We start from the raw sequence: 20,105 nt of genomic DNA, 5'->3' as shown, positions 1-20,105 counted from the left end.
CCCTGGTTGGTTTCAGTGAGAAATGGTACTTCCCAGTCACAACCTGGTTGCTAGAGGTAATCATTGCTACTGAGTTGGTCATTGTTAGGCTTTTTAGTGGACAGACCTAAGAATGTATTTCTTTCCTTCCTTTCTTCCAACCATCCATCCATTCATCCAGCCATCCACCCATCTATCCAATCACCCACTGGTCTATTTTATCTATCCTGTTTATCTACTTATATGTCTCTGTCCACATCTATTCAATGCACTTATATCTAGTCTATATACATAGATCCACATTTATTTATATGTAGATGATAAAATGTCTCCTGAATTCATACTGATACAACTCAATTTCAAGACGATAGTTGAGCTTTTACTTATCCTCCTCTCTATTACATCTGTGTCCTCCTTTCCTCCCACATCAAAGACACAGAGGGAGATGGATTTAGAATATCCCATAATTACTTTTAAAATCCCATATTGCACAACAGTATCAGTCCTAATACTACCACTGACATGCTTGCCGAAAACACTGAAATAATATTTTGCCTATGCTCTTCCCATCACCCTGTCCCCATTTTTTATTGTGGTAAAGTATCTATAACATAGAATTTGCCATTTTAACCATTTTAGAGTGTATAACTATGTGGCATTAATTATATTTACACTGTGCGACAACCATCATCACCACCTGTTTCCAAAATTTTTCATCCCTCCACCCCCCAGCAAAAGCTGTAACCCCTAAGCAGTAACAGCCCAGTTACTACCACTACTCCTGGTCCCTGGAGACTTTGTATCTCCTTTCTACCCCTGAGAACTTACCTATTGTATATATTTTATGTAAGTGTCAATCACCCACTTTAAAAATAGTGTACCATATTTATATTGTCAGAACCTGTATCCATCACCCACCATACTTCCCCCTTTGCCGTCATTTGTCTTTTTCTACGGATAACTGCACATTTATGGCTTCCCATCAGCCGTTGTATTAATGTCTCCTGAGTTAATTGGGTGTGTGAAGCTTGTTGTCCTGTAGACTCCTTAGGATGTGCTATGGGATAGTATCCCTCGAACCCTTACATGTTGATAATATTCTCTGTCCTTTATACTTGAAAGTCATTTTTGTTATATTTAAAATCCATGACTCACACTTTTTCCTTGAATATATAAAAGATGATACTCTTTTTTGGGGGGCGGTGCAAAACATCTATCAAAATCTCAAAACAGTTTCCTTTCCCTTGTAAGTCATGTGTTCTCTTTTTCTAGCTGAGTGATTTTTTTTTTTTTTTCTTTAAAGTCAGGTCATTTTGCTAGACTTGTGTCTTAATATTAGTCATTCTGGGCTAATACTCTCAGGTATGCTGTGTACTCTTTCAATGCATAGCTTTTGTTGTTTTTTTTTTTTTTTCAATTTCAGGACCGTTTTCTTGAATTAAGGTCTTTAATATTTGTTCAGTTCCTTTGCTTTGGTTTTCTCCTTCAGAAAGAAGCTCTCCTTTGCCTATACTCAATATTTGTCACGTTCAATTTTTTTTTCTCTTGAATCATTTACAAATTGCACTTCCATATAATTTTATTTTTTATTTGTTTTTATGTAAATTCAATTAGCCCACATATAGGACATCATTAGTGTTTGACATAGTGTTCAATGATTCAGAAATTGCGTATGACTTTGAGATAACTTTAGGTTCACATGCAGCTGTAAGAGACAATACAGAGAAATTCTAGATGTTTCTAGATGTTTCTAGGGGTGATACCTTGCGTAACTACAGCAGAATATCAAAACCGGGAACTTGATATTGATACAACCCACCAGCCTGATCAGATTTCACCAGCTTTGCATGTACTCGTGGGTGCATTTAGTTATATGCACTGTTGCCACCGTCTAGATCATATGAGCACCACCACAGAAGAGTTTTGTCACAAGGATCCCTGCGTTTCCCTTTTAGGGCCACAGCCACCCCCTTCCTCTTCAACTCCCCTACTCCCTGGCAGCCAGTGGTCCAGTCTCCACATCTATCATGTTGTCATTTTAGGATTATGATACAAACAATCATATCATGTATAACCTTTTAGGATTGGCTTTTTTTTTTTTTTTAACTTAGCCATATTCCCTGGAGATACATCCAAGTTGTTGGATATACCAACAATTCATTCCCTTTTTTTTTTTTTTTTTTGCCGAGTCATATTCCTTGTGTGGATGCACAACGATTAGTTTAACTATCCATCTCTCGAAAGGCTTCTGAGCTGATTCTCTTTGGGGCTATTACAAATCCAGCTATTATGAATACGGATGTACAGATTTTGTTCATGTAGAGTTTCAGCCTGTTTGCTTTCCAGTGGTATCTGTTGGCCCTGCTGGGGTTCCCTTGTCTTCAGGCATGTCACTTGCTGCCCCATTTCATCCCCCCGCGTGGATCCCTGCAATGTGCAAGGCTCTGTGGGCTTTTGGTTCATGGAAAAACTTTTTCATCTGGTTTTGTTACACATGTTATCCATGGGCTTTTGCTGTTAACTTTTTCCATTTTTTGTGTTTTTCCCCTGTGAATGTTCAGAGAGATTGAAAAATTATACCGCCACCACCTCCATTCTTCATAGAATCTATACCTTAGCGTGTATTCTTAAAGTATATCTTATTCTGTATTTCTATAGTTGTGGCACGAGTGGAATTCACACACATCAACCAGCCTGTTTTCACTCCTTAGTCCAGTCTTCCAGGCGCAGAAGCCATGCCTTGATTCCTATTTTAGCTCTTAGCCATTAGCTGTTCCTTTGAGTAAGTTAATTGACCTCTCTGTACTTCAATTTCTTTGTGTATGCAACGGGGATAATCATAGATAATGATAGAAACATCTTCATCCACTTCTTGTAGTAATTAAATGAGGTAATGCCCACCAGACTCCTAGAATAGTGCCTGGGACATATTGATTGCTCAGGTAAATTTTAATTATTACCATTTTCATTGCATATCTGTGTTCTAATTCAGTGGGCATAGATATTAAAACTTCCTTCTCAGAGAGCAGTCTTCCTTCTTTCATGTTGAAGTTCTTAGGGAAATACTTGATCAACTAAGAACTAACACATTTTACCATATTTTTCCTTTTAAAAATGTGGGTAAAGTAAATTTACATGCATTTGGACTTGACTTATTATCTATGCTTTGAATATTATTTTTGACCTATCATCATGAACTTGCTCAGGAAAGTAGGACCAGCCTCCTGTCCAGTGCCTGCTGGTAGCAGGTGCTCAGTCACGGGCTTAGGCCTGACTGAGGTATAGGCCCTGACGTAGGCCTGACTGGGATGGAGACCCTGACTTAGGTGTGACTGGGCTGGAGACCCTGATTTAGGCGTGACTGGGGTGTAGGCCCTGACTTAGGCCTGACTGGGCTGGAGACCCTGATAGGGGTGACTGGGGTGGAGACCCTGCTTGCTGGCTGTGTATGTGACCAGACCCGGCTGCTCTGTATTCCAGCACTCTCCCCCGTCTGGACGCCCCATATCCCATGCTGGTGCTGGCTGGTCCTGAAGCCTGTGGGAAACGAGAACTTGCTCACCGCCTCTGCAGACAGTTCAGCACGTACTTCCGGTACGGGTAAGTGTGCTCACTGGCTGGGAAGGACGTAAAATGTTGGCTGTTGCTCCTTGGGGCTGTTAATTTTCAGCAAGCTTGAAAAGGTACAGAGAAGGCTCATCGGTTTCTTTGCCATTTATCACACTGTGAGAGAGACCCTGCATGTTGTCGCGCTTTATTCCCCCAAATGTTCACCTTCATTCACTGACCGCTGACATCACTCTCCAAGGGTTGCAAGATCCATGCGTTTTTAGTGAAGCATGGTGGCGTTTGAGGCCAGGCTCCTGCTGTGGCCACCCGCTGTGACAGCAGGGATGAGATGGGGGTGGGGCACCTGGTGCCCAGAGCTCCCTTCCTTGCCTCCCCCGCCCCCCACAACTCCCGCCACTTGCACCTCCACTGCCTCATCTCCACATGGGGAGGCCTCTTCTGAGGCCTATTTCGTGAGGAAGGGAAGAGAAATGACGGCAAACGCTTTTCCTTTTGTTTCCCTTGGGCTAGCATTCACTGCACTCCAGTTTTCTGGAGGAGACATTTTGCCCTCATGGTCCTGTTAAAATAGAGGAGAATATCAAACAAATGAGGACCATTTAAAAAAATTCTTCAGCTGGGCTTAAAGACTTTTTTTGGGGGGGGTGGCGCTGAAAGACTTTTTAAAGGTTTCTGGGAGTCAGGTTTAGAGCCGCCACTGTGGTCTTTAGAACTGGTTTCCTCTTAATTTTTAACCTATGGCAAAGCAATTACTTCTAGATTAGTAATGTCTGTCGGTGACCAGAGGAGGGGACTGCAAAGATTTTTCAGACAGCAAGAAGAGTCGATGCAAATTATTTTCTAATGCCTCGCCTTCCCTTAAGCTGTACATGTTCAAACAATGTAAATACTATTCGGAACAGGTCCATTTATTTAGATATCTAAAATTACATCCCTCCTTTGAACAACTCCGGGATCCAAATATATAAAATGCTTTATTTACTAATATATTTTAAATACCCTGAAGTAACAAAAATAAATTAAAACTTAACATTAGAATAAAAAAGTAGAGTGCCATTATGCCTACTTATATAGGGGTGCTGAACCTGTAGATAAGTAGGTAAGTAGAACACAATGAATGGAAGGTCAAAGTCGGCAGATTGTGTATCCCAACCATTGTGCCAACATGTAAACCCAGAACCTTTTAGCAAACCAGAATTCCGGAAACCAAGGCCTTCTCTGATTAGAATTCCTTTTAATTACGTTATAAACGTTGAGCGCCAGGTCCTTCATATGGTTTGTGATACACGTTTATGGAGGCCCACAGGATCAGGTGTGTTCTCAGAGGTGTTTATTAACTCATCACCAAGATTGTGAGATAGTCCGCCTCTCTGTTCCCACTTGGATGGCCTTCCTCTTATTCATTTGTTTTTTAAGATTTTATTTATTTATTTGACAGAGAGAGAGATCACAAGTAGGCAGAGAGGCAGTCAGAGAGAGAGGAGGAAGCAGGCTCCCTGCTGAGCAGAGAGCCTGATGTGGGCCTCGATCCCAGGACCCTGGGACCATGACCTGAGCTGAAGGCAGAGGCTTTAACCCACTGAGCCACCCAGGCGCCCCTCTTATTCATTTTTATTAAATCCTATTTTTCCCCTATTAGAATGCTTATCCACCATGCTTGTGATTGATTTAACATTTGTCTACTCAACTGTAAGCCCAAGGAGGGTATGGACCAATGTCAGCTTTGCCCACCATTTGGTTCTCGGTGTTCAGGAGATGACCAGGTGCTTAATACCTCCACGAGAAATACTTGTTAACCAAGTGACAGATTGAGCGAGTGAACGGGATGAATGAATTAAGGGTATTCTGTACCACATTTCGTGGGAAATCACTGTGATAAGAAACAAAGGTGATTTTCTACAACTGCCACTGATGGATATATAGAGAGATGGATGGATTTATTCATTTGTTTACCAATTCTTTCAATAAATATTTATCGAATTCCTCCCATGTGCTAAGCCCTAAAGATACAGTGAGAACAAGACTGATAATGTCCTTGCCTTAATGGAATTTGTAATCTAGTGGGGAACTCAGACCTTTAATTAGTGTCGTGTGGAGGCACAAGGCAGTGAAACAAAACCTTAAAACTTGCTTCGTGCCTACAGTTACTACTGCTACTGCTATCTTTCTCCTCCTGCTGGAATTAGTGGCCAGTGTGGAAAGACGGGCCTTACTGCCTTGCTGCCAACTACACACCCACTCACCCACCTCCCTCGCAGGCTCCGAAGCATTGTCCCATCATTCACTGGTGTCCCCATGGACGCAGAGTTCAGAACTTGCTCAGTGGCACATCATTTTAAAAATTCCATCAAGGTATGGATCAAAGATCGTATCATTGGATTAAAAAAAAAGATTTTAGACAGCTAGTAATTTCATCTGTGGAGAAGGTAAGAAAGTACTACTTTATATGCAGCAAGTTTCTGATTAAAACAAATGATGAAACCAAAGCACATCTTCAGAGGCAAGTCATTGCTCTTGTTTAGATTTTTAAATTCCTTATCCAACATAATTTTTGTTGACTTTTAATGAAATGGGGGAAAAAGGCATAAAAACCATTTCATCTTGAAATATACAAGTATTTACAAAGGGACTTTCTCTGCCCTTTCCTTGAATCTTTTCTTTCCCATCTATTTCATTTTCTCGTGGTATTCTGTCTTCCTTTTTTAAATTACACTGCCCCATGATTGAGACATTCAATGAAATTCTCTAAATGCACTAAGTTGTGTGTCCAGATATATCAATATTAAAATCATAACATGGTCGTGTAATAAGCATTGGAATGGCTGAGAGAGTTTGTCCTCGTGTTAGGTTTTGATTTTTCTATTTGTTCTTGGTTTTAGAAGTAGGTTGGTGGTTCTTTCCTTACCTGTATTAGTTCTACGTGGGGATAGGAATTTACTGCCTTCAAAATCTATTTCCAACCTTAATGTTACCACACAAATCAGTGGCTCCCTGGCAGAGTGATGGATAATGAGCGAAACATAAAACAATGCCAGTATACCTGTCCACCTTCCCCATTTAAGGCCTGGAAAGTGATCTGAATAGTCATGAAAGAAAAACTTTAGTCTTCTTTCTGAGATCTCCATTTTACCGCGGTCTCTATCTTTATGACCTTTTTCTTGATGTTGACTCCTAAATGTTTTTACTTTTAGTACGCTAGCGCAGTCACGGAAAAGACCACAGCTCTTTAGCTAAATGAGATGTATGAGCCGCAGCTACCTTAATGCAGGCTAACGCAATGCCTGCTTATCCAGATGTGACAAACCAGTAGAACGGCTCATTTATTCATCTAAACAGTGTTTATTGGGCACCAGCCGTATGCCGGCAGGGACCTGCCGAGCAAACAGAAGTGGCCCCTGTCCTGGGAGCTTAGCATCTAGTCTGGGTCTCAGGCAGGTCAGTGCTGGCTCACAGGATAGTTGGATGGGTGCTGCGATGATCTCCAGGATAGAAGATGTGGAAGACATGTGGGCTGTGGAACTCCAGCGGGAGTACCTTCCGGGTGGGCAGGCATGTTTGATGAACTGCAAGTACAGCCTGGAGTACTGGAAGTGTGCAGGGAGATGGCAGAAGATAAGACCAGAGATGCAGACAGGAGTCTCAGCAGAAAGGATTTGTAAGCGGGGAGTGCCTTGAGGACTGCTGCATTCTAGAAAGTGCTCCCTGTGGGCGGCTAGGCAGAGGGTGGGAAGGGGAGACTGGAGATCCGGGGACCAGCTGGGGTACAGTCACAGCTCACCATGGTGTGAGTTAGAAAGTGGGCGTGTCGTTACTGGAGAGTGGGCGGGGTGGTGGCTTCCTGGAATTGGATGCTGAGACGTGGCGCTAGCATCTTAGATGCTGATGATCTCTTTATGCCCAGCAGTGAATTGTCATATATTTGCAGTGAGGGTTAGGACTAATTTAATTCTACCAAATGCCCTAGGAAGACCTGGGCTTTTGTGGGTAGCCTATGAAAGAGTTCCCTTACTAACAAGATGGTGTGCTATCGTGGGCTTGAATTTCTTTCTTTTTTATTTATCTTTTTCTCCCCTTGTGATTGAATTTTTTTTTTTAACTATGTTCCGTCAGCCAGCATATAGTACCTCATGAGTTTTTGATGTGGTGTTCAACCATTCATTAGTTGTGCATAACACCCAGTGCTCATCACAACGTGGGCTTGAATTTAGATGTGCTCACGGCCAAACCTCTGCCTAAATATTTCCAGTAGCAAGAAGTTTGTTATTTCCTGAGGCAATCTGGTCCAGAACTGAGATTCTAAAACTGCATGCTTCTGAATCAAACTGAAAACATTTCTACTCCTCATCCAAGTGGCTAGTTCTTCTCCAGCATCTTCTCATCCTATTACATTTCCCTGGATATTGGGCCATTCCATTGACCTTGTGGATTCCTTCCCCTCCCAATCGTCATCTCTTCCCCATGGACTTGATTTGCTAAGATCCTCCAGGACAGCTGGCCCATGAAGAGGTCTTTTGAATGTCCAAACTCACTCTCAGACTCTCCGGCCCGGTGTTGTAGTCTGCCGTTCATCTCTAACTCAGTTCTTCTTTGGTGTGGCTCCCATTGCAAACCATGACTTAACTAGTCAATTAATTAGTAAATAATAAACTCATGGAAATCTAAATTACAAATGGAATTGTACTGAGACTGGGGAGAAAAAGGACACTGAAGGTGATGGCCCAGGCAGATTTCGGTCTAAAATTAGGCATCATTTTTTTCTAAGTTTAGTGAAACACTGCTCTCACTATGCAGCATTTCTTTTTTAAGATGTTCACATTTGTGCAGCCTACTCCACAGCGAACATTTCTGCATTTGAAAATTGGATGACAGGATTCAAAAACCCACAAGTCATCTTAGGTCGATCGTAATAGAAGTTTCTGCAGCGGATACAGGCTCTGTCATCCGCATTCTCCTCCTCTCTGAAGTCTTCTCTTTATTTCCCTGCCTAGAAGCTTCATATTACTTCTTGGCTTTGTCTTCCTTTTAGAAATTCTGAAAAAAATTCCTGCCGCTCAGTTCCTTTGTTGGAAAATGCGGATCCAATACCACGCGTAAGGCTATGTGAAGGGTATGCAGTGCAGTCACTGAATTCTCTTTTCTGCCTGTCAAGGACACGACTAGACAGAGGTCCCAGGGCCCTGCCAAGGTGTGTGAAGGAATGCCATAGTAGTCACACCACAAAACAAATACCATGGTGTTTGACAGTGTCTTCTTGGAATATACTCTCCTTCCTGGGTCTGTAATTTAAGTAGAATGTTAAGACTTTAACATTCCTAGTCTAGTTAATTCTTGATGATAATGGAAGGGGAACAGTGGTATAAATGATAAAGATTGGGCTCTGTAACAGGGAAGCTTTTGAAGTTATGACGCTGCGTTACCGATAGTAAGAGGAATTGACACGGGGTCATCCTGGCACTGCTACTTCATCACCTAACTGCTGTGCCTCAGTTTCATCATCTGTGAAATGGGGACAGCAACACTCGCCTCATGGCTTCTTGTGAGGAAGACCTGAAATTACCATGTCAGATGTCCAGCTAGTCTCATCTGCTCCTTGAAAACCACAGGATAATACAAAAGATCAGTTTGCACTGCAGCCCCAGAGCTCAACTCTAGGAAATGAGGTATGAAATTGAGAGTCATGGGCTAGTTGGGACCCCATTGTCTATTTCTGGGACTGACGCTGGTCTGCTCTGTGGCCTTAGACTAGTTGTCTTTATTGCCTTCCACCAAATGGAGTTGGTCATGCCTCTTATCCACCTTGCAGGTGTCATTTACTCACTCATGTTTTTAAAGATTTTATTTATTTGTTTGTTTATTTGTCAGAGAGGGAGAGAGAGAGCATGCACAGGCAGGCAGAGTAGCAGGCAGAGGCAGAGAAAGAAGCAGGCTCCTCGTTGAGCAAGGAGCTCAATGCAGGACTCGATTCCAGGATCCTGGGATCATGACCTGAGCGGAAGGCAGCGGCTTAACCGACTGAACCACCCAGGCGTCCCTTTAGTGGTTCATGTTATAGGTAACTAGTGACTGCTTGCACGGAGGCAGGTGGTGGGGAATGCAGTAGCAAGTAAGATGAACAAGATAAAGTCCTTTCCTCCTGAGTTGTACGTCTGGCTGGGGAAGACAGGGAAAAACCAGATATGTGGATAAGGGAAGACCGTTCAGGTGACAGGGAATAAGTGGGAGGGTGTGGAGATGGGGAGGGGATGCCGTCGCAGTGATCAGCAAGGGTCTCTCTGGTTGAACTGAGCTCCACCCAGGGCTTCCGTTGGGAGGCTTATATCTGGTGTTGATAGCACTGGCGGAGCTGAGGAGGGGGCTCCTGAGCAAGGAACTGGGTGGAGACGGGTGGCAGGCACTGAGGCTATGAACACGCGGAGAGCAACATAATCAGCCATAGGGGGTCAAGAAAGGCTTTTGGGTTGAGGGTGGGGCGTGGGAGGGGAGCGGGGCACTTAACTTGAGTCCTGGAAGACAGGTGGGCTAGCCAGGTCAGGGATGAGGAGGGGCCCAGGGAAATGCCGACAGAGCAGAGAGGACACGAAGACTCTTGGGTGGAAATATACAAGTAATGAGCGGAAGTAGTCATTTGTGAGGAGGTGACGGACACCAGCGCATCTGGACTCGGTGTGGACGATTCCGAGTTTGTATGAGTCCTGGAGGAGTGGAGCAGCTGAATGTGGTCTAGCACTTCGAAACCACAGTGTTTCCAGCACTACGTTACCTCACAATTCATGATTCGTGGATCAATTTCAACTTTTTAAAACCTACTTTTACTCAAACCTTTTCTATTTTCAATCTCAAGCTGCTGGAAGCCTACCAGTTATCCACTGTGCTTTCAGGGCCTGCCACACCACCAGACCGCCTTACTTTGGAGAAGGGGATCGAGTGGATTACCATTTTATCTCTCAGGAAGTTTTTGATGAAATGCTAAACATGGTAAGAATGTTCTCCCCTGTATTACACAAGAGACACTTTTCCTCTGGTAGGAATATTAGGAACTAGTGATAACAAAGAGAAAAATCTTGTGTTTGTTATGAGAGAAGTGTTCTTTTTGGGTTGTTTTTTCTTAAACCACGTGTACATCCTTGTTGATATGCAGCTTTATTTTAGGAACTTGGAGAGAATATTGTAAATTTTCAGTGAAGCTCAATGAGTAGACGTTTTAAGAAAATGGAAATAAAACCTCTATGTAAAGTGCTTGTGATTTGTGCTTATTACGTGCTGCTGTTATTTATTATTATTTTTTAAAGATTTTATTTATTCATATGACAGAGATCACAAATAGGCAGAGGCAGGCAGAGAGAGAGGGGAAAGCAGGCTCCCCTCTGAGCAGAGAGCCCGATCCCAGGACCTGGAGACCATGACCTGAGCCGAAGGCAGAGGCTTAACCCACTGAGCCACCCAGACGCCCCATGTGCCGCTGTTATTAATCAGACTTTACTCAACATAAGCAGTTCTCACAGACTAGTCTGATGTGTGATATGAATTGAGCCTCTCTTGCTGTTGGAGTGTTCTGTCCAGAGACCCCTCCTATTTGCTATCACTGGTGCTTTCTTTTTTTTTTTTTATTTAAGATTTTATTTATTTATGAGAGAGAGCAGAGGGAAAGGGCAAGCAGACTTCACACTGAGTGCAGAGCCTGATGTGGGGCTCGATCTCAGGACTCTAAGTTTATGACCTGAGCTGAAACCAGGAATTGAACACTCAACCAACTGAGCCACCCAGGCACCCCATCACTGGTGCTTTCTAACTGTTGTGGCCCTAAGCATCATTTCATCACGCAGTGTCTCATTCATTTGGCTTGTCCTGGACACATATGTAGCCTTAAGCTTCCATGTTACGCATCAGTGCGCATAACTGTGGTAGAGTTAAGCATGGGATCTGCAGTTTCTATGAGTTTGATTTTGAATGCCCAGCTTTATACATTGTGCATGTTTTCTCTTGCATTCACAGAGAAACCCAAATGAGAAAGTCCTATAATTTCTAGGTCGTTTCCCCTCTAACCTTGTCAAAAGAACATTTTTGAGATTCTTTATAATCTTCTCTCCTAGGGCTGTATTCTGGTAGTTGATCTGAATGTATCAAGAGTATTTTGGGATTTTTATATTTCTAAAAGCCTTAATAGAGATAAGAAGCATTATCTTGATATTAGTAAGAAGGATTCCTTTAGGTCTCTTAGGGTTGAAAAACAGCTAGTTCCCGAAATTCCTGTTAATTTCTCTCGTTAGAGTCTGAAGCATTTTTTTTCTTGGTTCAGTTCATTAGTTCTCAGTACCCCATATGCTCCCCTGACATTCCATACCTTACTGGATCAGTAGTAACTAAGTCTGGTTTAATTCCTAGTCTAAGAAGTCTCTGTACTTACACTCCATATTTGGTTTCACAGTTTGACTCCCTCTACAAAATCCTTGTCTGTGTGAGTAGTGCTCATTTTTACTGCTTCTGCTAACGTGTATTACCTCAGTATAATGTCATTTTTTTCAACTGGAATTTTGCTTCTGAGCTCCTTTTCCTAAAGCGAGCTCAAGACTGTTTCACGAAGAGGCAAACCGTGAGAGGTTGTAACTCATGACACCTTATCAGCTTCGCCAGTCACACCGACACACTCAGCCTCCTGTATACACACCCCCGCTCCCCGGAACCCCCACCCAGGCAGCCTGCTGCCCCGCCTTGGCAGACTACCCTGGCATACCCAGGCCCCGGATGCCTCCTGTGGAGGCACCCTCTCCTCCATTCCCTCATCACCTACATGTGGATCGTTACCCCACTGCATCCCTACAGACACACAATCCTTTTTTTTTTAATTTAAAAAAAAAAAGATTTTATTTGTTTATTTGAGAGAGAGAGAGAGCATGAGAGGGGAGAAGGTCAGAGGGTGAAACAGACTCCCCGTGGAGCTGGAGCCTGATGTGGGACTTGATCGTGGGACTCCAGGATCATGACCTGAGCTGAAGGCAGTCACTTAACCAACTGAGCCACCCAGGTGCCCCAGACACACAGCCCATTTTTAAGGACATACGTGCAGTCACTTCCCTGAAGATATTCTTCCTCTCTTGTGGAAGTAAGATCACAGACCTGGAGGCTTTTGAGATAGGATTATTGCTGTTTACTAAGAAATCCTCCAGCAGGAAAATGTGAAAGGACTATCACCAGCCAGGAGCTGGAGGTCACTTATTCTAAATTTTTTTAAAAGAAGTATAACAAAGCCTGTCTTATATACTAAAGTACAATGCCAGATTCCTCCCAACTCTTCATTCTTCCAGAAAATATTTTTTGGCTCCACAGAGGGTGGCCCTTGTACACACAAGTAAACAAATGCACAGTATTTATCTGAAACATGATTCAAGCATACATTTTGAGGGGCACCTGGGTGGCTCAGTTGGTCAAATGTCCAACTCTTGATTTTAGCTTAGGACACGATCTCTGGGGTGTGAGATCGAGGCCCATGTCAGGCTCCACATTGGACATGGAGCCTGCTTAAGGTTCCCTCTCTCCCTCTACCCCTACCTTCAAAAAAATTTAAAAACCCATATTTCGAAAACAGGGTGAGTCACAGTAAGCAAGATAGGATGGAAGATTCAGATAGGTATCTTATCTATCTATATAGATGCAATATATATGTATTATATATGTACATATGATATATGTACATATATAAGATGTCGTACTATTTGCTTCAAAGAACAAAGAAGGCAGGGTGCCTGGGTGGCTCAGTGGGTTAAAGCCTCTGCCTTCGGCTCAGGTCATGATCCCAGAGTCCTGGGATCGAGCTCCGTGTCAGGCTCCCTGCTCAGCAGGGAGCCTGCTTCCCTTCCTCTCTCTCTCTGCTTTCCTCTCTGCCTACTTGTGATCTTTTCTGTCAAATAAATAAACAAAATCTTAAAAAAAAAAAACAAAGAAGGCATGACATTGAAGACATAAAATATTAGGATATTTGTCACTGAGTTTTTAAACTTTTAAAATGTATGATATAAACTCCTTTGGATTATGAAGTGTGTGGATTGTCCTCATCACTCCTAGCAGACACATTCACTAGAGACCCACCGCGCCACAACAGGTATTCTGTGTCTCATGGACTTCCAACACCCATGCCACGCCCCCCCATCCCACCCCCCACCGACAGATGGCCTGTCCCCCATCCCCAAATCTCCAGAACATGTCGGGCCAGGAGGCAGAGGTAGCATAAAGGATTCCTAACGGCTCCTGTTCTTAATGATGCTGCCATCCGATGTGATTCAATTCAATTGACGGGATTCAGCCTTGCAAGCTTTCATTTCTTTCAAAATCCCGTGTGTGGGGAGCCACAGTTGCCAAGATCATCCATATTTTTATTCCTTCTTTTGTCATCAGCTTTCCAGTTTAGATGAGACCTAGTAGCTTAATATAACAGCGTCAAAGGAATGGTCAATTTTGAGAGGCATGTTTTAACTTGGACTGTTTTGCAAGGGAGTACAGCTTTGGGAAGAACTGGGCTTCCAGGAATTAGATGGAAGGCAGTATTTAAACCTCAGATGACTCTAGGGCACACGGAAATTCTGTTGAAAAACATTTGGGGCAGTGTCAATAAAAAGCTGTTTTATAAGGAAAAACCGAATTGGGTCTGTTTTTCATGGCTTATCTCAGGATGCGAAGGTTTTTAGATGTCCTTGTAATTCATGGCCTTCAGGCTTATCTGGGAATGCAAGGCTTTCGAGAATGGGAGCTTTTTCTGGGGTACCTGGTCTACCAGCGTAGCCAACATGGCTGAGGCTAAGAGCGGGCCATCGGTTTTGCTTTCTCAGTAATAACAGTTTATGGTACACGTTTGGCAAGGAAGCAGGTAAATGAGCAAAATGCTCTGTCCCACCAGCAGCTTCACTCTCCTCACTTGTTTCGTCAGCAGATTACAGGATCTCCAAAAACTCATTTTTTTTTTCCAGCTGAGAATTCTGAATAAATTTCTCTACCACATTTTGATATTAAGTTTCATAAACCCATCGTCAGCCTTCTATTTGTAAGTTTTATGGAAACATAGAAAAGTAAGACATCAAATCGTTTTATTTATATTCAGTTTCATTATGGCAGTTGTTATATGAAAAACCTCTGTGCTTCTCAAATTTCAGGGGAAATTCATTCTTACCTTTAATTATGGTAGTCACAGTTACGGATTAAATAGGGACACCATAGAAGGTATCGCGAGAGACGGTTTGGCAAGCTGTATTCACATGGAAATAGAAGTAAGTGTCTTTTCATTCAGTCAATTTATTTTAAATGCATGTGTATGTTTATGTGAGTCTGTCTATCTATCTATCTATCTATCTCTATATATATATTTGTGGTTGAGGAGGTGGGGGTAGTACCTAGCACCCTGCTAGGCACAGGGGGTGGCCAGACATGCACAATTAAATAACCGGAGTTATGACAGAAGACGTGGATTGCACATATACTAGGAATAGAAGGGCTACTCACGATTCACTTTTTTTTTTTAAATATTTTATTTATTTGAGAGGTAGAGGCAATGAAAGAAAGAGAACATGAGAGAGGTCAGTAGGAGAAGCAGACTTCCTGCTGAGCAGGGAGCCCAATGTGGGACTCGATCCCGGGACTCCAGTATCATGACCTGAGCCTAAGGCAATCGCTTAACCAACTGAGCCACCCCACGATTCACTTTCTCTGTTAATTTCCTCACTACATTCCTCAGTTAGGGCATGTGGTCTCTGTCTATATGAAGTGATATCCAGGTAAATGTCCTCCTCACAGGCTGTGGAGCTGGTACACTGTCCTCTCGGGACCTGCCTGGCCGCTCTGTGCAGCCGCCCTTGTTCTCTCATTCTTCATGGGAGATGCATGGGCTGTGCTGTCAGATTCCTGCTGCTCGCAGGTTGCAGTCCATTCCAGCTTGGAGCAATTCAGACTTGAGGATTTCAGGAGATTTCCCTCTCTGCCCCAATATCCCATCTTCCCCAGTGATCTTCTGTAATTAGAATATGCAGAATATTACATATTCTAATATGTAATTAGAACATGGATCCAGTCCAGATCCAGAGTAAAACCATGACTACCCTATCTAATTATTTTTTTTTTTTTAAGATTATTTATTTATTTATTTGACAGACGGATCACAAGTAGGCAGAGAGGCAGGCAGAGAGAGAGAGAGGGGGAAGCAGACTCCCTGCTGAGCAGAGAGCTCCATGCAGGGCTCAATCCCAGGACCCTGAGATCATGACCTGAGCCAAAGGCAGAGGCTTTAACACACTGAGCCACCCAAGCATCCCCTATTTAATTGTTTTAAAAATTTATGGCTTTATTAAGTATGTGAAGTCTTTAAAGACACTTGATCGTCTTTGGAAGATAACTTCACTGAGCGGTTTAACAGCTTTGTAGTCAGAAAAAAAAGTTAGGAAAATGATTCTGTTAGATCAAACTTACAGAAAACAAAATCTGGGCTGGTCAGATATTCCCTTTCTATCGACTCTGAAACTTCTTTTAAAACTTGTTTTCTTTGTAATTGTCAGAACACGAGACTATGATTCCTTTTTGGCTCCTCGGATTGGTGTGTTGCCTCACTGCAGTGAAACTGGGCCTGTTTCGTCCAGCTCTTTAATTTTTCTATTCAAAATCCCACAATTCTCGTCTTTCTGCAGTTGACTGCATTTGCATCTCTAAGGAGGTTTTCTGTGCTAATCACCAAAAATATCTTCCTTGGACAAGGCAGAAACTCTCCAGCTTCCTGTGCTTACCTTCTTCTGGCTCACTGGTTCTCTGAGTGCTGGCTCCCTCCTCCTTTTTCCTCCCTGAGAATTTTCTCCTACTCATTTCCAAGAGGTTGACTCCGTGAACCACGCCTGGTGTCCCTGATTGTACTGTCATTGGCAGTTTTAGAAATTCTTTTGTAAAAGATCCCATATTTCATCCCCCCCCATGTTTAAAACAAAGATTTTGAACATTGAGCTAAACTGCTGATGATGGGATCGAGGTGGAAGGGGCTTTAGAGTTCATTTGGAAGGACTCTTGCATTTCTGCTATGAGGAAATTGGTGCCCAGGGAGCAATTGTGGGATTGGCTCGTGGTCTGCAATAGCTGGGGAGCTGCGGTCTATCACCACCCAGCCCTCCTGATCCACAGACCACCACCCAGCCCCGCTTCTGGGTGTGAGCTCCTGGCAGCTTGGTTGTCCCTCTGTGTAGAAGCTGTGAGATGTAGCAGGAACCAGCCAACCAGGTTGGTTTAGGAATAGGACCAGTCCCAAGGAGATGACAATGGGGTAACAGAGGAGCCTTTCTTCTCTGGTAGGATCTTTATGTCCTGCAGCTGCAGAGGATGCTCTTTGAAATGTAGACTTGAAATTACTTCTCAGTGGGGCACCTGGCTAATTAAGTAGGGTATGTGACTCTTGATCTCTGGGTTATAAGTTCAAGCCCCACAATGGGTACAGAGATTCCTGAAAAATAAAATCTGAAAAAAGAAAAAGAGAAATTACTTTTCAGTATTAAAGACACAACACTACTGTGAATGTACCTGTTTGTATCTAGCAATTTCCTTTATTTATTTATTTATTTATTTTTTAAAGAGGATGTGAGTGGGGACAGAGGGAGAGAGACTCTCAAGCAGGCCTGATGCCCAGTGTGCAACCCAGCAATGGGCTGAGATCATGACCTGAGCCGAAATCAAGAGTTGGACACCTAACTGACTGAGCCACCCAGGGGCCCCTAGCAATTTTCTTTTTTAACCATCGTGTTTATTAGAGTAATTAATTAGAAGATGGCCAGGTAGTTCTTTTATTTCCAATAACAATATTTGATGGACAAAGGGAAGTAATCCAACTTTGAGATATTTACAGGAAAATAATAGCTAATTATCCAAATCTTGTAATACAAGACTACTTATTATACCTATGTTGTCAGATGTCTCCAACATAATTTCTAAATTGTGTGTCTGTTTCCAATTTATCACCTTTTCTTTGAGCAAATAGGGTGTAAGAAGTTTGAAATTTTCCTATTTTGAGCCTCGATATATCCTGGTGGTACCCATGGACAAGGAAAAATATGAGGGATATTTGCGGAGAAAAGGATTATTCAGTCGTGTAGAGATTGAATTTGCTGTGTCCAGAGTGGACCTTTATATTAAAACCAATCAGAAATTTCCAGGATATTTTGATGCAATCATCAATGCAGGTTGGTAACTTTCAGTGAAGTTTTATTTTTGAAGTGTATTGTCACTGGGGGGAAATCTGCTGTAACCTGCATCTTAACTGTTGGCTGACGAAGTTTCTTGTGGTTGTGGAACTGGGTGTCTGCTTCTTTTGTTAGCTCTCTGCCAGGGGTTGCCCTGCGTCCTAGAGGCTGCTACCAGGTCGTGTGTGGGTGGCCCTTCTGTCTTCAAGCTGGTGACGGCACATGACATTCTCCTCATGCTTCAAGTCTCTGCTTTCCTCTTCTACCAGAAAACACTCTTCCTTTATGGGGCTCATGTGTAGGCCCACCTGGAGAGTTTTCCTTCTGATTAGCCCAAACTCAACTGATGAGTAACCTTCGTTACGTTTGCAAAACTCCCTTTTGCCATTTAACATGACATAATCACAGGAGTAACACCCTCTCACGTTCACAGGTTCTGCCCACCCTGAAGGAAGGCAGTTATCTGAGGGTGAAGTGTCTCGAGGGTCTCCGAATTCTGCCTACCACGATAGTCGTAACTTAGATGTAGCTTAGAAAGTCATTACCACCATCAGTTGCAAATTGGCTGTATTTTCGTATGATTCTGTTGCCTTAAAGTACCTTCTCTCATTTACTGCAGATGATCTGGAGGTTGCCTACCAAAAGCTGAGTCACCTCATCAGAGAATACCTGGGATTGTCTGAGGAAACATCCAAGAATTTGGCTCCGACTGCAGGTGCTACACTCTCCCTTTTTGTGCCAGGAAAACCAGTCTGAATTGCGATGTGGGTACCCGTCAGCCGGGCTCGAGCTGGTTCTAACGCTTTAATCCCCCTCCTTCCTCCCATGTGATTGTCTTCACAAGTGAGCTACGTGAATCCGCCCCCTGGACCTGTCCCTCTCCTTGTCTGGGTGGCCACAGTGGCACTCACAGGGCTGTCCTTCAGGGGCATGCTGGCCGGTGCCTCCTTGGTGGTTTATGGTAAATAAGGGCCAGCCTCCTGGTTCAGAACTCAGCCTTCCAGAAGTTTGGCTCCCTGAGGGAGCTGAGGTGGCATTCTGCTCGGCAAGTTTGTGTTTAGTGTTGTTTTCAGCCAATAGATTTCTTTCTCCTCCTCTTTGCATTGCCACAGTCCTCCAAGTGTCTGGTGCTAGAGAGGATAGCGGAAGAGCACGGTCAGAGGGTGTGAGCCTGGTTGTGGTCCTCCCGCTCCCTTGGGCAAGCTGCTTTGCTGTTCAGAACTTCACTTGACTATCGTGCTAGATGGAGTTGATGCTCTCCATTGAGGGAGAGTTAGTGCCTCTTGGAACATGTGCAGCAAACAACATGGGCTGTAGAGCAGTCTCTCTCCTCGAATCCAGGAATTCTAAAGCCTTAACTTAGAATTTTGGCACATGAATATTTTGAGATGTATTTAGAAGGTTCTCCCCAATCCACCTCATCCCCACTCAGATGGCTGACTATAAAAAAAACAACAGAAAATTAGCATTGGCAAGGATGTTGAAAGATTGGGAAGGTAAAATGGTATAGCTTCGATGGAAAACAGTGTAGTCGTTCCTCAAAAATTAGAAATAGAATCACCACATGATAGAGCAATTCCACCTCAGGATATCTACCCAGAAGAACTGAAAGCAGGGACTCGCACAGGTACTTGTACCCCAGTGAACTGCTGCATTATTCACAGCAGCTGAGAGGAGGAAGCAACCCAACTGTTCGTCAACAGGCGAATGAGTCAACTAAATGTGGTTGATAAATACCGTGGAATGTTATTCAGCCCTAAAAAGGAAGGGGCTTCTGTCTGACACACACCACAAGGGGGATGTGTTCTGCTAAGTGAAATAAGCCAGTCACAGAAACACAAATACAGTCTGATGCCCCTTTTGTGAGGTACCTAGACTCGTCGAATCCATAAGGACAGAAAAATGGGATGGTTGCCAGAGGCTGGGGAGCGGGGAGGAATGGAGTGTTGTTTAACAACTACAGAGTTTCACTATTACAAGATGAAACGAGCTCATGGGCTTCATTGCGCAACCATGTGAATATACGTAACACTACCGAACTGAACACTTCAAGATGGTGGGGACGACAGACTTACGTTCTGTGTAGTTTTTGCCACCTGAATCAAGAAAAAGAAGGTCCCCTCCAGGGGCCTGAACAGCTCTCACATATCACATATTGTAAAATGTTGATGTTACAACATGTGATATGTGAGAGCTGCTGTGTGTTCACGGGCTTTGGCCTCCATGACTCTTGGCCCAGTAGGACTTCGCTGGCCGGGTTGGGGCAGGCCAGGCCAGGCCATGATTTTGCCAGAGTTGAGACTGGCAGTGCCCTTTAGCAATTTTGCACACTTTTTTCAGGTCAGGGACCTCTGGAATGAGGTC

General features: G+C 43.4%; 1 protein-coding gene across 3 annotated transcripts in view; it reads left to right on the top strand.

Moving 5' to 3' along the window:
• Nucleotides 1–20,105, top strand: part of LRGUK (leucine rich repeats and guanylate kinase domain containing) — a 104,730-nt gene that overhangs the window by 42,072 nt on the left and 42,553 nt on the right. For all 3 annotated transcript variants that reach the window (XR_004383968.1, XM_032868987.1, XM_032868979.1), the window contains exons 11-15: nucleotides 3,460–3,579; nucleotides 10,428–10,524; nucleotides 14,691–14,804; nucleotides 17,540–17,741; nucleotides 18,361–18,456. Coding sequence is in view for 2 of the 3 variants with exons in the window: in XM_032868987.1 (XP_032724878.1) it covers nucleotides 3,460–3,579; nucleotides 10,428–10,524; nucleotides 14,691–14,804; nucleotides 17,540–17,741; nucleotides 18,361–18,456 (629 nt within the window). In the remaining variant the exon portion in view is untranslated. The remainder of the gene's footprint in view (nucleotides 1–3,459; nucleotides 3,580–10,427; nucleotides 10,525–14,690; nucleotides 14,805–17,539; nucleotides 17,742–18,360; nucleotides 18,457–20,105) is intronic.

The sequence above is a fragment of the Lontra canadensis genome, unplaced genomic scaffold, assembly GCF_010015895.1.
Source record: "Lontra canadensis isolate GAN:19392208 unplaced genomic scaffold, GSC_riverotter_1.0 scaffold2, whole genome shotgun sequence".
Classification (NCBI taxonomy): Eukaryota; Metazoa; Chordata; class Mammalia; order Carnivora; family Mustelidae; genus Lontra; species Lontra canadensis.
This window is presented reverse-complemented; position numbering and strand designations above follow the sequence as displayed.